This window comes from Hyalella azteca, unplaced genomic scaffold (genome assembly GCF_000764305.2).
Source record: "Hyalella azteca isolate HAZT.00-mixed unplaced genomic scaffold, Hazt_2.0.2 contig13566, whole genome shotgun sequence".
Taxonomy (NCBI): Eukaryota; Metazoa; Arthropoda; class Malacostraca; order Amphipoda; family Hyalellidae; genus Hyalella; species Hyalella azteca.
In genome coordinates this window covers 245,006-267,220 of record NW_025943482.1, presented here as the reverse complement: position 1 = coordinate 267,220, position 22,215 = coordinate 245,006, and the positions used below count along the sequence as shown (strand labels likewise).

Here is a 22,215-nt window from a genome sequence, read left to right as displayed (position 1 = left end):
AAATGAAGGCGAAGGGCAAGCCAGAGTAAAAGGAGTGTGTAACCCTGGTGTAACCTTAACATTTATTATTCTTTTAATAAACTGTATGTTGAATGTCAACTACTGCCTAATTTCATTTGTTCATTCAATGATTTATGTTACGCACATCTTGATCATCATCTGATCTTGGCATGCTACATCTTTTTGGAAAGCTCCTTTTCAAGGCTTAAAGTTCAGCTCTATAGGACTTTTTTCAGAGTTCCCCCCCCCCCAAATTAGGCAAAATCTAGATTTATATATCAAAAATTAGCGGTTAGTGGTTAGCGGCAAATTCCGCTACATTTTTCGGTGATTTATCGCTTTAGCGTTATCGAAGCTAACTTTTCAGTTAGCGGATTAGCGGTTATCGAAGCTAACTTTTAGGTTAGCTGTGCCCACCACTGGCCATGGCTATAAACTAAAAAAACTGCGCTGCAACTTATTGACGCGACAACACTTCTTCTCGCTTCCAATCACCAACTTGTGGAACCGCCTCCCTGTTTACATCGTTGACGCTCCGAGTATGAACGCGTTCAAGAACAGACTAGATAAAGCAATGGAAAAATATATGTTCAGACTTGAAATGTCTAGCACCATATCGAACCCGGTGGAAGTCTATTAGCTATTTCAAACCATCACCAGTCTTGAAAAGATCTGGTCAAATGACACGATTTTACATAAGGCTATTCAGTGAACAAGTTAACGAAAAGTTCAAGAATCGGCGACAGGCCACATCAGGCCTACTCTTCAGCGCCGACATCATTATTTTATATTATGTTATGCTATGTTAATTGTTATGAGCTTTCCGTTTTTCAAGTTATTGAAAATTAGCCAGAAATCAAAACGTTTTCTAGCATTAGTTTCACCAAAAAAAATGAAAAGACTGCGGCACAAACTATGTTATTTTTTAACGAGTTTTTCAGGGATTGTCGCACAAGCCATAGTTTTAATAAGTACATAATGGTAATAATTAAATACAATGGGTAATCATTATAATATGATTTTTCAATGTTAATGTAAATGCATAGACAATTAGTGTTAATTGAGATGTCAAATGGTAATATATAATATTCATAGGATAACTGCAATTGGTAATGCCGGTTTGCCGAGAGACATTTTACTTAACAAAATGTAATTGTAATGTTATAATGTTTTACTATTTACGTCATATTATAATGGTGTCTAAATATAATCTTCCACTCAATATATAATGGTGTCAATATATAATATTTGAGAACATATCAGTAATGGCAGTCCCTTGCAGGTTGATGCTCTGGTCCTGATCAATTGCGCAGTGGGCACCTCAGGCTGGCTGGAGTGGGGGTATCAGAAACTCAACATCCACCAACTGAAAGCTGGTACCATGACTGCCGGTACCGTGGACTACCTCATGTGGCACCACTTCGGTGAGTGGCGGTACAATGATTGCCGGGACTGTGTAGCCAGGACGTGGTGACTGTGTTGCCATGACTCTGTGCTCCCCCATGCAAGGTGGAGCAGTGTAGCCAGGACGTGGTGACAGTGTTGCCATAACTCTGTCTTCCCCCATGCAAGGTGGAGCAGTGTAGCCAGGACGTGGTGACAGTGTTGCCATGACTCTGTCCTCCCCCATGCAAGGTGGAGCAGTGTAGCCAGGACGTGGTGACAGTGTTGCCATGACTCTGTCCTCCCCCATGCTAGGTGGAGCAGTGTAGCCATCACGTGGTGACAGTGTTGCCATAACTCTGTCTTCCCCAGGCAAGGTGGATCAGTGCAGCCAGGACGTGGTGACAATGTACCGTCAACTCTTCGAGTCTCATGTCAACGCTGGCAACCTGGCACAGCTGATCGAGACCTACGTCGCTAGGACGGACATCGGCTGCGTCAGGGAGATGGACCCCGACAAGAAGAAGGTGAGGGCGTGGGGGTGCCCTTTGTGGGGCGAGAGAGGTGGCCTCTGAAGGGTGGGGAGGTGTCTCTGGGGGGGGTGGGGTGGTAGGTGCTCGTGTGTATGCGGGTTTGCCTTTGTGTATGGCGGCTGTCTGCATGAGGTTTGGCCCGCGTTCGTAATGGGGCGCACTTTGTGGGTGGGGGAGGGACCATTCTAGATTGGTGCCTGTTTGGAGTGGATGTGGCACCCTATTTGATGTGCTGGGTGACGCCCTCTGTGAAACTGGGGAGCGAGCCCTTTGGTAATTGAGATGTGGTCATTTGATTATGGAGGACTTTCATGCCTTCTGTGAAGAGCGCCCCTTGTTAAGTGGAGTGATGCCGCTCGTTTGGTTTTAAGTATCCTTTAATCGTTCTGAGCAGTTCTCTAACCCCCAGTTCCCTTATATCCTAAAAAAATTCGGGGACCGCCTAGGCTTCCGTCGAATAGTTACTCCACTCGGCGCAAAGTTATTCTGGATCTTCGTGGCCTCCTCATCGAAACCATTTTCTGTCAGAACTTCTGAGTTTAGAGTTACCTGAGAGTCTGGCAACTCTAAACTCGGCCGAGCCGAGTCATGCCGAGCCAGCAAGCTGCCCAGAGGCTACGTACCCTTCGAACCCTGAGCCGAAGCAGACACCGATAAGCTGATTCACGTGCTTCCCAGAGTCCTAGTCGGCCCTAATGCAGGGTCGTTCACGCCTCAAAATTTTGCTAGGGTAGTGACCCCAATGACGCCCTTGCCCCTTCAGGAGGCTCGTATGGTGCGCTGCAACGTCCTGAACATCACCAGCAACTACAGCCCTCACGTGGACGACACCGTCGCCCTCAACGCCAGGCTCGACCCTGCCTGCTGCTCCTGGATGAAGGTGGGGGTGAGGGTAGAGGAAAATGAGGGGAGAGGGGAGACATGGGATGTGGGCGAGGTGTGAAGGTAAAAGGAGGGGGGAAGACTATGATGTAAGGAAGGAAAGAGATAAAGGGATTTATGTGACGGCTTGGTGATAAGTGTTTCAGGGTGGTGAAGGCACAGGTTGATGTGTGAGAGCATAAGGGATGTTTGTTTCCTTGGCGGCGAGGACGAGTTGCTTGCAGGGGCTGAGAGCGGCGCTCCAGCGGCTCGGCCTGAGACTGCTACGTCCCAAACACATGCCAAGAATACTATGATATTGATGTGGTTGTATAATGTGTGTGTATTCAGTACTGTGAAGATTCTCCTTGTATGCCATGATGTTTGTCCTGTGTGTAACATATGTAGGTATAATGATTTGTGTGCCGTGTGCTATGATGTGTCTGCTGTATACTGTGACGTCTGTATACTGTACACTATGATGTGTTTGCTGGATACAGTGACAGACACCTGCACACAGTGTTATGATGTATGTACTATGACGTGCACCACAGATCCAGGACTGCGGGCTGGTGCTGGAGGAGCAGCCCGGCAAGGTGATAGAGGCGCTGCTGCTGTTACTGCAGGGCCAAGGCTATGGTGGGTGCCGCCTTATTTATTGAAGCTTAATTCCCACCACGCATTTGACGTTGAAATTACGTTTATTTAACGTTGTTTTTACGTCATTTGCGTGGAGTCGCGTAATTGGGTGTTGCAAAACTAAATAGGTGTTGCTTAGTCTTACTAATGACGGTGTTTAGTGCCTCGATCGAAGAGTCTTGATTTGTGCCGTTACTCTCGTTGTATTTTATTCACAATATTCATGCAATGTATAACAACCGACTTTAAAATGCAATATTCTGCCGCTGTATTCATGTATGGCGCGAAGCAAACATTGTTTAGGAATTTAAGTACTGATTATAAAAGTAGCGACTGATTGAAGATTTAACGACTGATTGAAGATTTAGCGACTGATTATAGATTTAACGACTGATTATAGATTTATCTACTGATTAGAGATTTAGCAACTGATTTGAGATTTACCAACTGATTAGAAATTTACCGACTGCATGATTGAGATTTAGCGACTGATTAGAGAATTATCGACTGATTAGAGATTTAGAATCTAATTAGAAACTAAGCGACTAATTGAGATTTAGCGACTGATTAGAGTCTTAGCGACTTTAAAGAGATTTGGCTTTTAATCTTATTAGTTAAACGACACGTGCCAGTTCCTGTAGAACGACACGTGCCAGTTCCAGTTCCTGTAGAACGACACCTGCCAGTTCCAGTTCCTGTAGAAATTTATTAGGGTAGATATATTGGTAGGTTCAACTCGAAAGTTGCTTATGCACGGACACAGTTGAGGCGTCCACTAAAACTTCCTAACACTAACCACTATTATCCTAAAAATATTTGGATGAGGGTCCGATTCAGCATCAAGCGCCGCCCAGGACTCGGGGTGTACGTAAATCAGCCGCTAATTTCCACTGCACGCGAGGCGCTGCTTTATGTGCAGCCTTGCATATGGGCAACTTGCAAGCTCGGTATGACTGGGCTTCAGTCAACTTTTTTCATACTCTCAGGACACACTAGTCATACTCTCAGGCGACCATAAAGTCACGAAGGAGTTTCTAACCAGAAGCTAATATCGATCAGACCCAGAATTACTCGAAGCCGAGTGTAGCGACTCTTGGACAGAGGCTTGTCCGGTCCCCGAATTATGTTATGATAATGACCGGGCTACTGGCCTCGTGTAGAGGCGCTACTGTTCACGGTAGGAGCCAGTAGCCCTTTACACGTTACCAATAGCCCGGTAAATAGTGGTGGTTAGTGTTGAAAAATTTTAGTGGACGCCACTAAACTGTCCCCGTGTACAAACGCTATCCGCCAGGCCTAAGCGGTTGAAATAACGTTGACTAAATATTTTCTAAAACGGAATCAACGTTGGTTTAACGTCATTTAGTGAAATAGTTTTGCTACTGCTTCATAACTAAAGGAATTTAAATCCTAATATTGTTCTATCAATGATAAACACGTATAATTAATCGGATTTATGGTACGTTGTTGAATGAATGAGTTGATTTGTGTTGAACTAACGCTGTGTTTCTTGCTCCCCTCCTGCCACTGTGTTGGAACTCGTCCGATGAATCAACACATAATCAACCCATCGCCGTGTGATTTAACACATAATCAACTCATCGCCGTTTGATTCAACAAATATTCAACCCATCGTCGTGTGATTTAACACATACTGTAATTAACCCATCGTCGTGTGATTCAACACATTATCAACCCATCGTCGTGTGATTCAACACATTATCAATGACACTGAGTTACGTCACTACTTAACCCAACACAGGTCACTAGTGCAACTCCCAAAAGTTATTTTAACGTTATTTCAACGTAATTTATTCGTTTTTTCAGCGTTATTTCAACTTTATATCAGCGTTATAACAACATTATTTTAACGTTATTTCAACGTAATATCATCGCTATATCGACGTTTTATCGACGTTATTACGACGCTATATCGACGTTATATTAACATATCAACGTTATATCTACATAATTTTAGTGTTATTTCATCGTTATTTCAGCGTTGTTTCAATGTTATATCAACATTATATCGAAGCTATTTCAACGTCATGACGTCTCGTGGTCACCTTGTGCTATTTTTAGTAGTTTCTTAACTTAACGTAGCTTGCTTCTATGAACACTTATTTTAATTTTATATTATATTTATTATATTATTATAGTATATAACACTATATAGTATATAACACTGTTGAGTTTTTTATATGTATCCTATCCCGATAGGGATAACACTTTTTATAATGCTGTCCACTTTGGTATACATGTATGTAGTATGTATATGTTTACTTATCTGATTTAATACTTTTACACCTCCTATTAAACCCCAAAATAATAACATCCCCAGTTTGAGGAGCACATCCTCAACCCTCTTCTAATTCTATTCATACTTTCACCTCTTCTATTAACCCCCAAAATAACCCCCTCTCGGTGAGAGGGGTACTAACCTAACGCCCTCTGCTAAACTTCCCTATTAACCAACCCCCCTCGCCCCCCGTAGCAGTCCACATCCGCCGGTTGGGGGGGCGCCAGAACTCCCTCCCCCTCGTCGGGGACCCCCCCGCCGTGAAGGGAGGCTCCGCCCTTCCCTCTGTTCCCGACGAGGGTCGAGGCTCGCCAACCAATGAGGAGACGGATGCCAGTCACGTGACCGAAATGGGTGATGACGTCACGACTACGTCATCAGGCGCAGGTGCCTCGACCAATCACGACGCTGCTGGTGGTGACGACATCGTGGTGGGCGGGGCCTCAGACACTGATATTCACATCACTGTTCATTGAGAACGCCTTGGAGCATCCGGCGCCCGGCGGTCTAAAGATCATTTATTTCTGAAAGATGTTCAAAAGACTCATATTATTTTGGAAATAATTTTCGAGGAGACTCAAATTATTCTGAAAATGTTTCTATTATTCCGACAAAAAAGCTGACGTATTTTTATTTTTTTTTTGCAAAAATTCCTCAATTCTGCAAAGTAGAACTGAGGCAGTGAGTTGCGTGTTCGAGACCGCAATAAGCTGTGGATGTTCTGCGATGCTATTAATTAAGAATCGGCGACAGGCTCACGGCCTAATAAACACTGAAACCGCTATTATTAGTGGTATTTAATGGGATTCGTCTCATGAAAAAGTTTGAGGGATCGGATTAGTAAAATTTCGGAAAGATTTTAACCGAAATAAAAGTATCCGTGATTTATCGCTTCAGAAATGCCTGGTGCTGCCATAAGAAAACTGTCAATTTAGCTCACAAAATGCCCTATTTAGTAGTAATTCGTAGTAGTAGTATTTAGTAGCGCAAAATTCAATTTTTCTTGGTCGTATACATCGAGAATGAAAAAAAAATTAGGCTAACGTAGATTTTTATCGGCCAACGGTGTTGAAAAAGGCCAACGTTTTGAAATTTGGCCGGAAAAGGTCTATCTGGCAACCCTGCTTGGCTGCAGTAGCACAGATTTCGCTGCCTGGTACTATAAGCCTAAAATTTCATTCCCTTGTGCAAAAATCAAATTAAGTTAGCGGCTAAAGGAGCAACGGCACACACTCAGAAAATTAAATGGATGATATTGTTCAAATAGTGATAAACTCCCCTACCCGAAGCACGAGCATAGAGTGGACCGAGATCTGGTATGCATGTTTACTTGGCCAAACTGAGTCAAGATAACCCATTCGGGGCGAAAATTGCATAGCTATTTGACAAGTCCCACTTATTTCTTTGACTGTAGCTAGTTTTTTTTCTCTGATTCAGGCAGCGGTGGCGCTATATAGTATAGCAACAACGTCACATGTATATAAATAGTTTACTTATATTATATTTTCTGCACAAAATCATGAGTATTTTCTTCAGAAAATATAGCGTTATTCATTTCCATGCCTCCTACTCTTCCACCTTCCCATTTTTACACTCGAAAGAATCAATGGGTCAAATTGTCTAAATAGTCACACACTTCCTGCTCGTAACACTGATTCGTACGCCCTTTTGTCGGGTAAAATTGGATCAGAATGACTTACAAGCGAGGCCAAAAGTGCATTACTACTTGGACAAAATCTCATCCATTTCTGTGAGTGTACACAAAGTCGTCATCCCAATATAATAAAATCAAAAAGATTATTAAAAACATATATCCTGCAAAAAATAATAATATTGATATATATGTGTTGACAGTTGATCTTTTAGCCGCGTGGTTCTGAAAACAATCTTGTTGTTGTTGCTGTTGTTTGTGTTTGCATCGTCGCTGTTGTAGTCTCAGCTTGCGCATTGTTGGAACATCTGATGTCTTTAGCCCCTTAGCGCCCAGCTGTACAAATATGTCGCCTTTCAAAATGACGTTTTTAGCGCAATTTCTTATTTATGGAAAAAATGCACTGATTGTGCTCGCCATATGTCCGCCTCTGTGCCTGTCTGTCTGTCTGTCTGTCTGTCCGTCTGTCCGTCCGTCTGTCCGTCCGTCCGTGACCTCAAGTTTTCGTCGACGAGAAAATGCGCTCTCTTATTGGCGAGATCTGAGATGACCTCTTTGCAGCGTTTACCTTCTGCGTTATCGCTATTTTCTGTTTTATACTCACTGCAGTGAGTACTGAGTTATATTTTTTGTTTACTTATGAAGCATATTTGTTCACTAGGATAACTACATCGCCTCTATATATGCTGTTCTAAAAATCGGTATTAGCGGCATTTCAGGTACCGGCCGTCACGTAAAAAACGCCGTCTCCCCATTTTTTTCTAATTTAACACTAGAAACCCAAAAATCATCGGAAAAAACGGCGATACGGTATTTTTTTCGCGGGGCAGCCGTGCACAAAAAACGCCGGTGAGACCGGCGTTTTTTTCGAAAAGGGTAATTTCAGTCTGTGATAAGACCAGGTGAAGATATATATCGCTTATCATATTCTTTAATGAATATCAGCAATGTTGTAGGGATCGATGCAATGTGATATTTTAATTTTGTTCACGATACATAAGGTCCCTAATGGGTAAAGGGTTAAGAGGTCCTTAAAGGGTTAAGAGGTGACAGTCTCAGCTTGTGCATTGCGGAAACCTTTACAATAAACCAACGACATGAAAAAGAACGTTGAAAAAACGTTGAATGAACGTTGTTTCAACGACACAACGATTAACTCTACATCCGATGTCTGATGGATTGCTTCTTTCACTAAGAAAAATTAATGTGCGACATTGTCCGATTAGTCACACACGTTCTTACCCGCAGCCCGAGCAGGGAGCTGACGTACAGCCTTTTGCCGTGTAAAGCAAACTGAGTCAGGATGACCCAAAATGACCCGCATCAGAACAGAAAGTGCGTTGCTATATTAACTACTTAACTAATTCTCGTGTTTCCATACAGAAGCTGTGTGTTTATATGTGTAATTAGCAAGGTCTATTAATTCGATCGTCTTGAAACACTGTTTTGTTGTCTATACCGAAGCCTGTACGTGTTTAATCGTATTATAGATTTAATATCTTTACATTATTGATGTTTTAAATTAAAAATTTTTAAATCTTTTCGAAAAAGCCGCTGTTTCTTGGAACCTGCTGCGCGCTCCCAGAAAATGAGGCGAGATTGTCCAATTTGTGATGTATGTGTCAGTATTTGGATAATATGACTCTTCATTTTTATGGGTGATGCGTGTTTTGTATGTTGTGATTACTTAAGGATTTCTTTAGCATTACTAAGTAGTAAATTAATTACGTTTATATTTTTAGGTAATTATATATCATTTAGTAATCGCGGTTACCTGCTGTGGTGGAACGTCACACCAGCACTCAAATAAATGAATGTATGATTTATCTTTCTTGCCCCTGTGTGGGTGAGTCATCCTGACTCACTTAGCCCGGCAATGTGAAATGGGGGCGGTTTTTTGTTTCGTTTTCAGTGAATGGGGCGGTTTTTTGTTTCGTTTTCAGTGAATGGGGCGGTTTTTTGTTTCGTTTTCGGTGAATGGGGCGTTTTTTTGTTTCGTTTTCAGTGAATGGGGCGGTTTTTTGTTTCGTTTTCAGTGAATGGGGCGGTTTTTTGTTTCGTTTTCAGTGAATGGGGCGGTTTTTTGTTTCGTTTTCAGTTAATGGGGCGTTTTTTGTTTCGCTTTCAGTGAATGGGCGGTTTTTTGTTTCGTTTTCACTGAATGGGGCGGTTTTTTGTTTCGTTTTCACTGAATGGGGCGGTTTTTTGTTTCGTTTTCAGTGAATGAGTTAATGTTAACTTTAGACACTCATAAAAATGGATATGTTCTATTGTACAAATAGTGACACACTTTCAGCGTGTTGCAATGATACGCCCTTCTGCTGGACACAACTGGGTCAAGTTGACCAACACTATGGTGAAAAGTTCATCGCTAATAGGACAAATTCTTACTGATTTCTTTGAGTGTATAAATTTTGAAAGGCCGCAACACTTACGATTGTCGTAGACCGTCAACTCATAGGAATAAATGGGTCATATACTGTCCAGATTTTGACTCGCTCTCTGGCCCACAGCAGGCCAGAGCCCTGGTTCGCCCATTTTCCGGACCAAATTGGGTGTGCAATAACTGAAAAAAGTGTATCAATATTTAGACGAAGACTCATTCATCTCTCTGAGTGTAAGATCACCAGAGTTGAGTTAAGTTTGGGCGTTAAGTTTTCAAAAAGATAATTTACTTTATTAGAACTTTATTAGAGTTACTTTAACGATTGTAAGTTTAGGAATATGCACGTTGAAATGAAAGAAGCTCTCGCTGCTCCATGCCACCCTATTTAACTTTAAAAATTATCGGGTTTCTCTACAAAAAAGCTAACGAATATTTAAAATTAATAAATGTAATCACATATATATAATTATCAAATATATTTAACGAATTATTAAGATTTGATATTTAACCTCGGTTGAAGGGAATGGGGGACTAGATCGAAATTTGGATTATTCAAGTACCAGATGTTAGGGAATAGTATAAATTTATTCATATTTTTAGCAACAATTTCTCCATTTTCATTTAGACTTAACTGTTCCGAAAAATTAAGTTTTGTATATTTCCAGGATTTTATTCATTCATGTTTTAGACTTTAGCTGGAATGTCTTAAAAGCAATTAAAAAAATTAGCTGGAATGGACTGTACGGCACAGCGCAATTGTATATAACCAGTATTTGAAGTATATGTGCGATAACTTTGTCTTTTAAATAAGTACCAACCTCCCCAGTGGTTACAGTTCAGAGTATCAGGATTGGCGCAGAGAGGCGCGGGTTCGATCCCAGCTCTGTGCGCCAGTTTCTGTAGTCAGAATCGGCGAGGAGGCCGGGCGGTTAAGGGGAGCATGTCTAGCAAAGTCTATTTTGTACATTCAGGGAAGGATCATCTCCAAACCTGGTACACATGTAAATTCGTAAATGACGACTATGTTGTTCATGTGAAATTTTCTAAAAAAAATGAAAGAAAACGTGAAATTCATAGAAATCGGCCAAAAAAGGGGTACTTTAGAAAATTTATTGCATCATACAATTTACGTGCCACAACATTGCCTGACATATCATTCGATTGATAAAAACAATATCTAGCTATTGTCGAGCCATTTTTTTAATTTTTTTTCCATCTTGTAATGATTTTTCTGAAAAATTTTACATTTTCGAAATTTCCCCCCAATCCTCCCCATTTTGCAATATATAATTCAAACTAAAACGATAAAAAATGGCTTGACAATCGCTAGCTCTTTTCATTACGAATCGAATGGTGTATCTCTCATTGCTGTAGCTTTAGATTTATAGGAGGAGATAGATTTCTAAGATGAAAATTGTAACTTTTCAGGAAAGCCAATAAACCGCCGACGGCGGCGCGCGCTATGTAAAGGCATATAACGTAGATTGGATACCAAAGGTAAGCGTTATTTCACTCTGAATTCCCTCAGCGATGCAGAGAACGACTGCATGCACACCTTCCAGCATGACAGCTCGTGGCTGACTGTTGACTGAGCCAGTGTTGCCAGGTTTTTTCTTGGCGAGAATACCAGATTGCCTAGCTCAAAATACCAGAAATTCTATCGTTCAAAAACAGACTAATACCTCCAAATTTAATAAAACTATTCGTCAGGAACGTTGGTTAGAAAAAAAATTATCTTATGTACAGTGCAGTTATCTGGCTTGACGATAATTAGCCAAATTGAACACGTTATATTTTTTCCCCTCTGTTTGAAACATTTTGACACTTTTCTTTTCCTGTGTTTGATTACATTGACACTTTTTCCTTCTTTTTATCAGTGTCATTGTGGCACTTTTTCCCTCTTCGCTCAACATGAGCAAGCCACGGAAACACGTCATCGTCATTTTGCTTATTTTTGTACATGCTTGCATATTGTACCTATTAATCTAACATTTCGGGTGTGATCACTTCTTGCGGTCGAGCAGATAGCTTTTGGTCCGAATAAGGGACTCCAGTACCGTAGTTGAAATTTTATTCCGTTGCTTGTTTTTCACATAGGTGACTTGTGAATACACTTGTACCACGAATGCTTTGGAGACAGGTCAAAGTAGACAGGTGATGCAGTAGGCAGCCAGTTCCCTGAATGGATGACAATTGTCAAGATCAGTGAAATATTGAATGGCACCCCAGAATTCAAGTGGCACTCCAATAAGTGGCACTCTAGAATTCAAAACCACCAAAGAAAAATGGTGGAGCTTGCGTCGCAGAGATCGATTCGACAATCTCACTCGTCCAAGGCCATATCATCAGTTCATCACTGATCAGTAATCAATCGAGGATCATCACTCTCATGCTCATATTGCACTAAGCACTTTTGTTATATGTTAACAATTAAATTGGGGTTAAGTTATCAAGCGGTAAACTTGCGGTTCCAAAAATGGCGGGAAACCTCTAGTCGCGCCACTCTGATGGTAATCTTTATAATCCACGCCTACGTTGGAGGAAATTCAAACTTCAGAGGTGGAACTTAATGCAGTAAATTTGCAGTAAGTCAGAAAATACCAGATTTAGGCAAATATACCAGATCTAAAATGTTCATACCAGACACCTTCTAAAAATACCAGATTTGTGAAATCTGGTATAGAAATATACCATCTGGCAACGCTGGACTGAGCTGCGAGGCCACAGACTGCACATATATAGACCCAGGACGGAATTATTCTCATAGGTTTTGTTAAGGGGCTCCACCACCCCCCACCCTTCGGGATCTGTCGTGAACGCATAAATCAACGTACAAATATGGTTTTGGTACCGGTGGATAGGTCAGAATGTCAGCTTTAAGACGATACTAAATACCAGAAAAGCCAAATCCGAAAATTTTAGGGTATACCTCCCCCCTTAAGATGGAACTAAAAACCGGAAAAGCCAAAATTCTCGATTTTGACCGACATGCTCCCCTAATAAGGCAGAGCAGAATTGTAGCAGTGCGTTGCGCGTTCAAGCCCGCAACAAGCTGTGAATGTTCTGTGATGTTATAAGAATCGGCGACAGGCCTACGGTCTAATAAACGCTGAAACTGCTATATTATTATTATTATTATTATTATTATTATTATTATATTAAGACAGTGCTTGAGTTATAACTTAGATTGTCCCCCATCGCAGCAGTGAAAAAAAGAGTGGAATTGTGATGTGTGTTTATGGATGTGGTTAGCTATGCATCATTTTTTATAGGATTTTTTGTTAATCTATCAAATTCCTGTAGGTTCTCTGCCAGCTTTGCTATCGCTTCCATCTATTGATAAGTCACTGTGTACGCTTAGTCTGAATGATACGTTGCTTTTTGTTTTGTGAATTATTCGCTTTGGCTTTGAATTGGAAATATTCCAACAATGCACGTGTAGAATATGTCACCTGACATGTCACCTGATATGTCACCTGACATGTCACCTGACATGTCACCTGATATGTCGCCTGACATGTCACCTGACATGACACCTGATTTGTCGCCTGACATGTCACCTGAAATGTCACCTGATATGTCACCTGACATGTCACCTGATATGTCACCTGACATGTCACCTGATATGTCACCTGACATGTCACCTGATATGTCACCTGATATGTCACCTGATATGTCACCTGACATGTCACCTGATATGTCACCTGATATGTCACCTGGGAGCGCTGCCGTAGCCCAAAAATTTGACTCTTAAATCAGCCCAAAAGCCAATGCCAACCCTCTACATGCAATAGAAATAGTCAGTCTAACACCTATGCAGCTGTTCTTACTTGCCTCATCTCGCCACACCAGCTTGAAACAAGCAATGCCTCAGCCCACAAGCTGATACTCCAAACGGATTACGCCCAATAGCTCCTACACCAATGATTTAAGCCCATACTATCACTTCTTACAAATGCCGTAAGCCACAGGGTCCGCAGACCGCACCAGACTGCCGTAAATGGGAACGGCCCCGCACCGGACTGTCGCATCACCTTACCCACTTCGCAGGCGTAAGCCCAGCCCTGACGCTCACCAGCATCTTCTACCTCCACACTTACCCCATTCTCTCCACCTTTCCGCGATACCGCGAAGGGGTTAGGTTAGGTTTGGTTTAACTTCTTCCGCAAGCTGGTACCGAATTTACTGAAAGGAGGGGGAGCAGGGGGTAAGCGTGGAGGTTTAGCCTCCAGAAGAACGGAGAGGCTGGAGAGGTAGCAGTGTGGCGCAGGGCGTTCTTTATCGAAAGTGGGGAAGGGGCTAGGCTGCATGGAATAGAAATATTTTGGGGTTTAGCGTGTGGGTTACGACCATTGTTTTGGCGGCTTGCGGGTCATTGGCTCGTTGGTTTACATCCATGAAGGAATTTAGTCCCTGTGGCTTTCAGCAAGTAATTATGTTGGCTAATTTGCTCTGCAGTATGCTTGCGCACGGGGTGAAGTATGAAAATTATGCTGGTATTGGGCAATGCTGGGTTATTTCAGACGTCCCTGTCACCTGACATGTCACCTGATATGTCACCTGATATGTCACCTGATATGTCACCTGACATGTCACCTGAAATGCCACCTGGTATGTCACCTGACAAGTCACCTGATATATATATTATGTCACGCGAGAGAGCTTCTTACTTAACTTCATCTCTCTAACCTCTTATTTCTACCCTTCTACATTCTATCATTTATTTCTTATACACTACCCTCAACCCTTTACCTCCACCCTCTACCTTCCATTTCCAAACCTTTACCTTCCACTTCAAACCCTTCAAACTTTAGACTTACCCCTTCACCTAGCTTCTACCTCCAACCCTTTTTATTTTACGCTTAACCCTTGCCTTCTATCCTTTACCTTCAACCTTTAACCCTTAATACCTTACACTTGACCCTTTACCCCAACCCTTTATACTTTACTCTTAACCCTTTACCCCAACCCTTCATACTTTACTCTTAACCCTTTGCCTCCACCCATTACCTTCTAGTTTCTACCTGCAACCCGTTAAACTTTGTCAGGCGCAATATTAAGCGCCACCTGAGGACCGGGATTCGTTGACTAAGTTCTTGAGGGATGACTAAGTCACTGTCTAGAGAACTTCTCTTGATACGGGGTCGTAATACATGAGTGATACGATACAGGTAAAGCTAAGACGTCGACCGTTTATACGTCGGAGCAGCTCCAACGCGAGTAGCATCGCGGCGTGCGTACTCATCAGCTTCTGAGGCCTTACTAAGGTTCCCAGCCCTTTTATATAGAATCATGGCTTTCACCCACTACTGAGGTCTTGGTCGCGTGATCTATCACGTGATGTCCGTGCTGACTCAGGTCTAGTACTTTTCCATCAATCTTTATCACTTCTAGTGAATATTACGACTCAATTATAATGAATATAATTATAATTAGACGCCAGATTGGCACCGGACACCTCCTCTCTTTCTAGAAGGTCGTCCGCGATCCTATGGACACAAAATCAAGAAAAGATCTTGTTCAGAATCTCCGGTTTGAATCGTATCTCGTACCTTAAATAAAGCTGTAAAAGTTGTAGGAGTAATGGATTAATAAAAATAGATACAGTTACTTCACTGAACAGCATGAAAAACTGGAGGATGGCACTTTTAGAAGAAAAGAACAAGTCCATCTCCAATGCAATTTGGAAAAAATCCCAACCGGCAATCTTGAAAACACCTTGCGGCATTTAACGCTACGTCTCTAGGCGTTATATCAATCAAAATTATAAATCATTAAATTCATACGTCATCAACGCAATCAATGTTTGGTTATGATTTCAGATTCCTCATCTCATGCTCATTCATATTCATATCTTCAAATATCGAAATACAGAAAACATCATAAATCTTGAATTAGGATTATAAAATAAAATAATAAGTATTATAGCGTTCACAGAATCATGAAATACAAATTGATCCTTGAATCTTCACCTCTGGAAAAACATTTTAAATTGAAACACAGAGTCACTTCAAGTAGATGCATTATGTTTGAATATATATGTCAAGTTACTTTACCTTGGCTATATCGTTGAGCTTCAATTAAGTGCACAGAAAGTTGCTTGTAGAAAATTCTGCATGTTCCACTCAATCATAAAATTATAATGATATGAACGCATTATAATTGTTAAGGTAAATCCATTAATATTTACAAGGTAATCGTACTCGCGTATTAAACACATTGAAATTATGCCGACAAGTGCTTCATAGCCTATAGATTTTCGTAAGAACTGGGAGGAAGGCTCCTAATCCATCTGCCAATAAAATTGGCCAGATTGCCTTTACTATCCAACTGAATATGATGAAATAAGTCTTGACTAAGAAGCATTAATTATGGGGTGGCGAAATTAGAAGCCAAATTGTATTTTCTTTCTTTCGTGCTTCATATCCTCTAGAAGAAACTTGAAACATCATTCCATATGATCGATCGCTCAATTAAAAACTTTGGCATTTTAGAAGCTTTATAAATGAGTATACATTCATTTTTGGTTAAATCTCCCATTCATATGAACTAAGGATGAGTCTTAGTTTTACATCACTTCTCTTTAACTTCACTTCTTGTTTGTTTGTTTGTCTGTCTGCACTGTCTGCTACAAATCTTATAATCGAAATTTAATACACTTCTACTTATCCTATCGATCTGAAATTTTGCACACTTGCGTAAAATTGGAGACAATGCAAGAATCAAATGATAAAATAAATGATTTCAAAAATTATTTTTTTTTTCAATATTAAAAAAATTGAAAAAATAATTTTGTCAGCTACAAATCTTATAACTGATATGTAACACACTTTTACCTGTCCAATTGACCTGAAATTTTGCACACTTGTGTGAAGTCGGAGGCAATGCATGAATCAATTAACAGAATAAATAATTTTGAAAAAAATTATATATTAAAATAAACTGAAAATTTACTTTTTTTAATATTCGTAAATAAAATGAGAAATTCATTGTACATCTGTAACATTGGGAACACTCGATTCTTTAGAAGTGTTGTCTTTAAAAAGTAATTTTTAAACGTATAGTTATATTTTTAATATTTTCGATTTCGTTCGCGAATTTAACAGCTATGCGATCCAAAAATTCCATGTGAGGTTAATTAGTATCTTCTAAAGAACTGTGGAATTTGTGTGCGGATACACTGCTAACACAACAGACGAGTTACAGGAGTGTATACGCACGGCTTCAATTCGCACACTACACTTAGTATCGTTGTTGCGTGAAAAAAGTTTGGTATAACTATAATCTCTTTCTAATTTAATTTTACTTGGTATGTAACACAAAAGTCGTATGCAACAACTCACGAGCCACCCCCAAACAGGTGCTAATGCGGCGTTCGTCAATAAATAAATAAACAATATAATACTGATGAACTGTGCGGAAAAATTAGCGCATGTGAACGGTAATAGCGTTTTCCGATACTTTATTACTTTATTTTACTATGCAACAGATGATAATCGAGGGATTCGTACATGCTAAAATTCAAGTAATCTAACGTAAGCTTCTTGACGGCTTGAAGATGACGTAACCTATTTCGGTAAGGATTTCTCTATAACTGTCAGTTTGATAGACATTAAACTTTGCACTTAATATATATCTTTGTACATCTTAGTGCTTTAGTAGAGCGTTAATATTATCTTCAGTGGAGAAGCGCCAAGATGAGATAAATCTAATCAACGAGGACTCGGTAATGTCACCAGAGCATGCCACTCATCACGGTGAGTGCACCACCAGAGCATGCCACTCATCCAGGTAAGTGCACCACCAGAGCATGCCACTCATCACGGTGAGTGCACGACCAGAGCATGCCACTCATCCAGGTAAGTGCACCACCAGAGCATGCCACTCATCACGGTGAGTGTCCCACCAGAGCATGCCACTCATCACGGTGAGTGTCCCACCAGAGCATGCCACTCACCACGGTGAGTGCACCACCAGAGCATGCCACTCATCACGGTGAGTGCACCACCAGAGCATGCCACTCATCACGGTGAGTGTCCCACCAGAGCATGCCACTCATCACAGTGAGTGCCCCACCGGAGCATGCCACTCATCACGGTGAGTGCCCCACCGGAGCATGCCACTCATCACGGTGAGTGCCCCACAAGAGCATGCCACTCATCACGGTGAGTGCACCACCAGAACATGCCACTCATCAAGGTGAGTGCCCCACCGGAGCATGCCACTCATCAAGGTGATGGGGTTGAAACGCAGAGACGCATGTCATGACGCCACTCATCAATTAGGAGACGTATGTGAATTTTTATAACAGTATAATTTTTGTAATTTGTGGAAATTGGAAGAGACAAACGAACTTTTTCCTACCAAGTTAGCAGTGAATTGCTATGGTCTGTCCCAATGGACAGACCATATGGTGGTGTGGTGCATTGATCAATATACCAATTGTGGAGAGAAACTGCCGTGCTTGCAAAGTATATGTATATATACCATTAAGACCGACAGTTTGAAGTGATCCACTGCTTTCAAGAAAACGACTTCTCCAGCAATAATGTCGTGACCCGAACTTTAAAGTTTATTTATTTGAATGAATCAAGGGCCTAAGATGTCTGTTTTGCTCCATCCTCACCCAGGGTTATTACTTACAATGTATTTTGAAGTTTACGTATTTATTGTTTATTTATGTATAAATTTTGCAATTTTTTATAGTTCAGCTACACTACTTCGTCAACGAGGTCCCGGCGGTGCTCGCCCCCTGTACGCGGCAGACTGAGATGGGAGTATAGCGAGTCGTTGGTTCGAACCGCGGCAAGCTTCGCTAAACAGTATAATTTTGATCACTACTTCATAACTATGAATGTATCAGCTCATAATCCTATACCGAATGCCCTAACAATCTGCCCGCTAGTTAAATTCAATTGCGCTTGTTAATAGTTAAATGGTTGGTTATGCTTTAAAGCGCATGTGTTGTATATATAGTATAGCGGTGTCAGCTTTGATTAGACCGTTAGACCTGTCGCCAAATCTAAATCACACAACATTCACGGCTTGTTGCAGTCTCGAACTCGCAACTCACGGCTAAAATTCTGCTGTGCTTAACCGCCCGGCCTCCTCGCCGATTCTGACCAGAAACTGGCGCACAGAGCTGGGATCGAACCCGCGCCTCTCTGCTCCAATCTTGGTACTCTCAACTGTAACCACTGGGCCACTCCACCCCAATCATGAGTGGCAGCAAGCCTAATATTTCTGAGCAGTAATAGCAAATTTCCATGCATGTTACATTAAATGAAAGTCATAATTCAAATAGTATATTTATTTAATCAGAATGAATTTAATAGTAGATGAACATGTGTGAAATATTTTTAAGTCTAATACAAATGTGTTGTTTATGCTTAATCCTACTAATACAAGGTTATAGGATTTATCCAACGATATATTTCTTATTATTCGTAACTGGAAGACATTTATTGCGAATAAACAAATGCACTTTCATACGAATTATATAAAGGAGTGAAAATGTTACGAAATTATATATATAGTGGCGGTCACTTGTAACTTTCACATGCAGAAAGCGTAGCGCATAACCGCACACTCAGACGAGTGACAGGGTCATGGTCCAAATCGCGATGCTTTTGAGTTGGTCATATTGACACAGTTTTGGCGCATAAAGGTGCATCTGTGCTACTTGCAGAAAAATGTCTCTATTAGGACAATGTGACTATAGGACAATATAACTTGATTGATAACTTCAATTGATATAGAAAAAATTGGTCACATACTGTCGTCAAAAATAGAACACACATTTTTTAAATGACACTCAAATACCCATTTTCCGCAAAAAACTGTGTCAGGATGACCCAGACCAGCGCAAAACGTAAATCGTTTTTAGCGCATTTTCTCATTTATGGAAAAAATGCACTATTGTGCTCGCCATGTCCGTCTGTCCGTCCGTCCGTGACCTCAAGTTTTCGTCGACGAGAAAATGCGCTCTCTGTCACTCACTGCAGTGAGTAATGAGTTATATTTTTTATTACCGTATAGATCTCCACATCACTCAGGATCTCCACATCACTCAGGATCACCGCAAGTGTCGGGGGCTGCGGGCTCAGAGTTCGAACTTTGAGGCGTCGGTGAGGCAGAGCTGCTGGATGCGCTCGACCGTCAGCGGCAGAGCTAGCAAATAAATCAATTACTTTAAATTTATTACTTACTTACTGCACTAAAAATAAATAATTTTGATATAAAATGTAAATAATTGCTTCATGAAAAGTCTATAATTTCTTCACAAAAAGTAAATCATTTCTTTATCAAATGGCAATAGTGACATTTCGGACCGGAGTTCCTAAATAGAAGTCACACTTCTTGGCTTATAGAGCCAAAAAGAAGCTATGTCAATGTACGAGGCTATGAATGAGATACGCTTTTAGGCAAATATTAACCTATCCCTTCTCATTAAATTTGAACTCATGTCTGTCAAGATCAAGCCTTATTATTTTTGCTATTAAATTAATTGTAATTTATTGTATAGAACTCACGTATCTCGAACCAGCCGCGGGTGCCGGCGTCCGCCCTGGCGGCCGCGATGGCCTGGCGCAGCGCCCCCACCACCGCGTACGACATGCACAGCGGGGGCTCCCCCGTAGCTGGGGGCGGGTCTTATTAGTACTAATAGATATTGTTGTAGTATAAATATTGTATGTTAAAAGATATTGTTGTAGCATATCTATTGTAGGCTATTATATATTGTAGTATTATTATAACAGCGCCCCCACCACCGCGTACAACGAGCACAGCTGCGACTCATCCGTCGCTGGGATGGCAGACAAAGTCTAATATTTGTACGATCATAGATATTTTAGTATCTGTATATTTTACCCTATTTAATAATGTATTGTACACGCAGGTCTAATGTATTATTTTATAATGAGTTTTGGGCAGCTCCGCCCACGGTTACGCTGGTGCACAGCCTTAAACCTTCATCCCGAGTCTCATGGATTTTCCCTGACCTCCTCCCTAGGGGACATCCAGGTATCCTTCCTCTTGACTATAACAGCGAGTAGTTCTTGCTGGTATTTTCTATTACATAACCTAACTTATTGTTGCTATTTTCGCACCAATATGTTACATATCTACGCTCCTTCACTTTCGCATCACAGAACCTCGTGACGCCCCAACTTTGAGCCTCAAGACACCGGGACTCCCACTTATGGACCGCAGGATTCCCTCCGCCACCTTTGGGCCACAAGACCCTGTGACTCCTCCACCTTTGCACTGCAGGGCTTCGTGGCTACCCCACCTTTGGACCACAAGATCCCTTCCGCCATCTTTGGACCGCAGAACCTGTGATTCGAACCTTTGGACCGCAAGACCCCGCGACTCTGCACCTTTGAATCACAAGACCCCGTGATTCCCATATTTGTACTGCAGGACCCCGTGACTCCCCACCTTTGGACTGCAGGACCCCGTATGGGTTGGGGGCGTTAGAGAGGAGGGTCACCCGCAGGTCCTTGGGGATGTCGAGGGCTGTGTAGGGCTTGTACTCCTGAGAGGGGGACGATGGGGTTAATTCAACCCATAACCTGGAGGCTGCCGGATGTGTAGGTGGGTCGAATGTATATGCTCCAGTGTTGTAAGTGTGAAATATGATCATATACCGTGAACACATGAATACTGTGATCAGATATATATAGAAATACTTTGAAGAGACATGTATACTGTGTACAGATATATATACTGTTAACAATGAACATTCCATTGACCACATCACTCACACATATGAACACTGCACATGGTAAGTGACTAGTGGTCGGTGTGTGGCTAGTGACGCTAGTGACTAGTGGTCGGTGTGTGGCTAGTGGCGCTAGTGACTAGTGGCTGGTGTGTGGCTGGTGACACTGAGTTACGTCACTACTTAACCCAACACAGGTCACTAGTGCAACTCCCAAAAGTTATTTAACGTTATTTCAACGTAATTTATTCGTTTTTTTCAGCGTTATTTCAACTTTATATCAGCGTCATAACTACGTTATTTTAACGTTATTTCAACGTAATATCGACGTTATATCATCGCTATATCGACGTTTTATCGACGTTATTTCGACGTTATATAGACGTTATATTAATATAGCAAGGTTATGTCTACATTATTTTAATGTTATTTCAACGTTATTTCAGCGTTGTTTCAATGTTATATCAACATTATATCGAAGATATTTCAACGTCATGACGTCTCGTGAACACCTTGTGCTATTTTTAGTAGTTTCTTAACTTAACGTAGCTTGCTTCTATGAACACTTATTTTAATTTTATATTATATTTATTATATTATTATAGTATATAACACTATATAGTATATAACACTGTTGAGTTTTTTATATGTATCCTATCCCGATAGGGATAACACTTTCTATAATGCTGTCCACTTTGGTATACATGTATGTAGTACGTAGGTATATGTTTACTTATC

The 22,215-nt window shown here is 41.2% G+C and overlaps 1 protein-coding gene and 1 long non-coding RNA gene across 2 annotated transcripts; one reads left to right on the top strand and one right to left on the bottom strand.

The window, feature by feature from the left end:
• Nucleotides 1-1,263: 1,263 nt before the first annotated feature.
• Nucleotides 1,264-6,273, top strand: LOC108676786 (protein NDRG3-like; the record flags this gene model as incomplete). Its single annotated transcript, XM_018164923.2, has 5 exons — nt 1,264-1,424; nt 1,756-1,910; nt 2,680-2,796; nt 3,332-3,416; nt 5,911-6,273. Coding segments are annotated over 5 exons (799 nt in total), but the record flags the coding sequence as incomplete, so codon positions are not given.
• Nucleotides 6,274-19,795: 13,522 nt separating this feature from the next.
• LOC108676791 lies at nt 19,796-21,292 on the bottom strand. The gene is made up of 3 exons (XR_001931192.2): nt 21,195-21,292; nt 20,285-20,392; nt 19,796-19,922 (listed from the first exon to the last, which is right to left on the bottom strand). It is a non-coding gene; the product is annotated as an uncharacterized LOC108676791 (long non-coding RNA).
• Nucleotides 21,293-22,215: the final 923 nt, after the last annotated feature.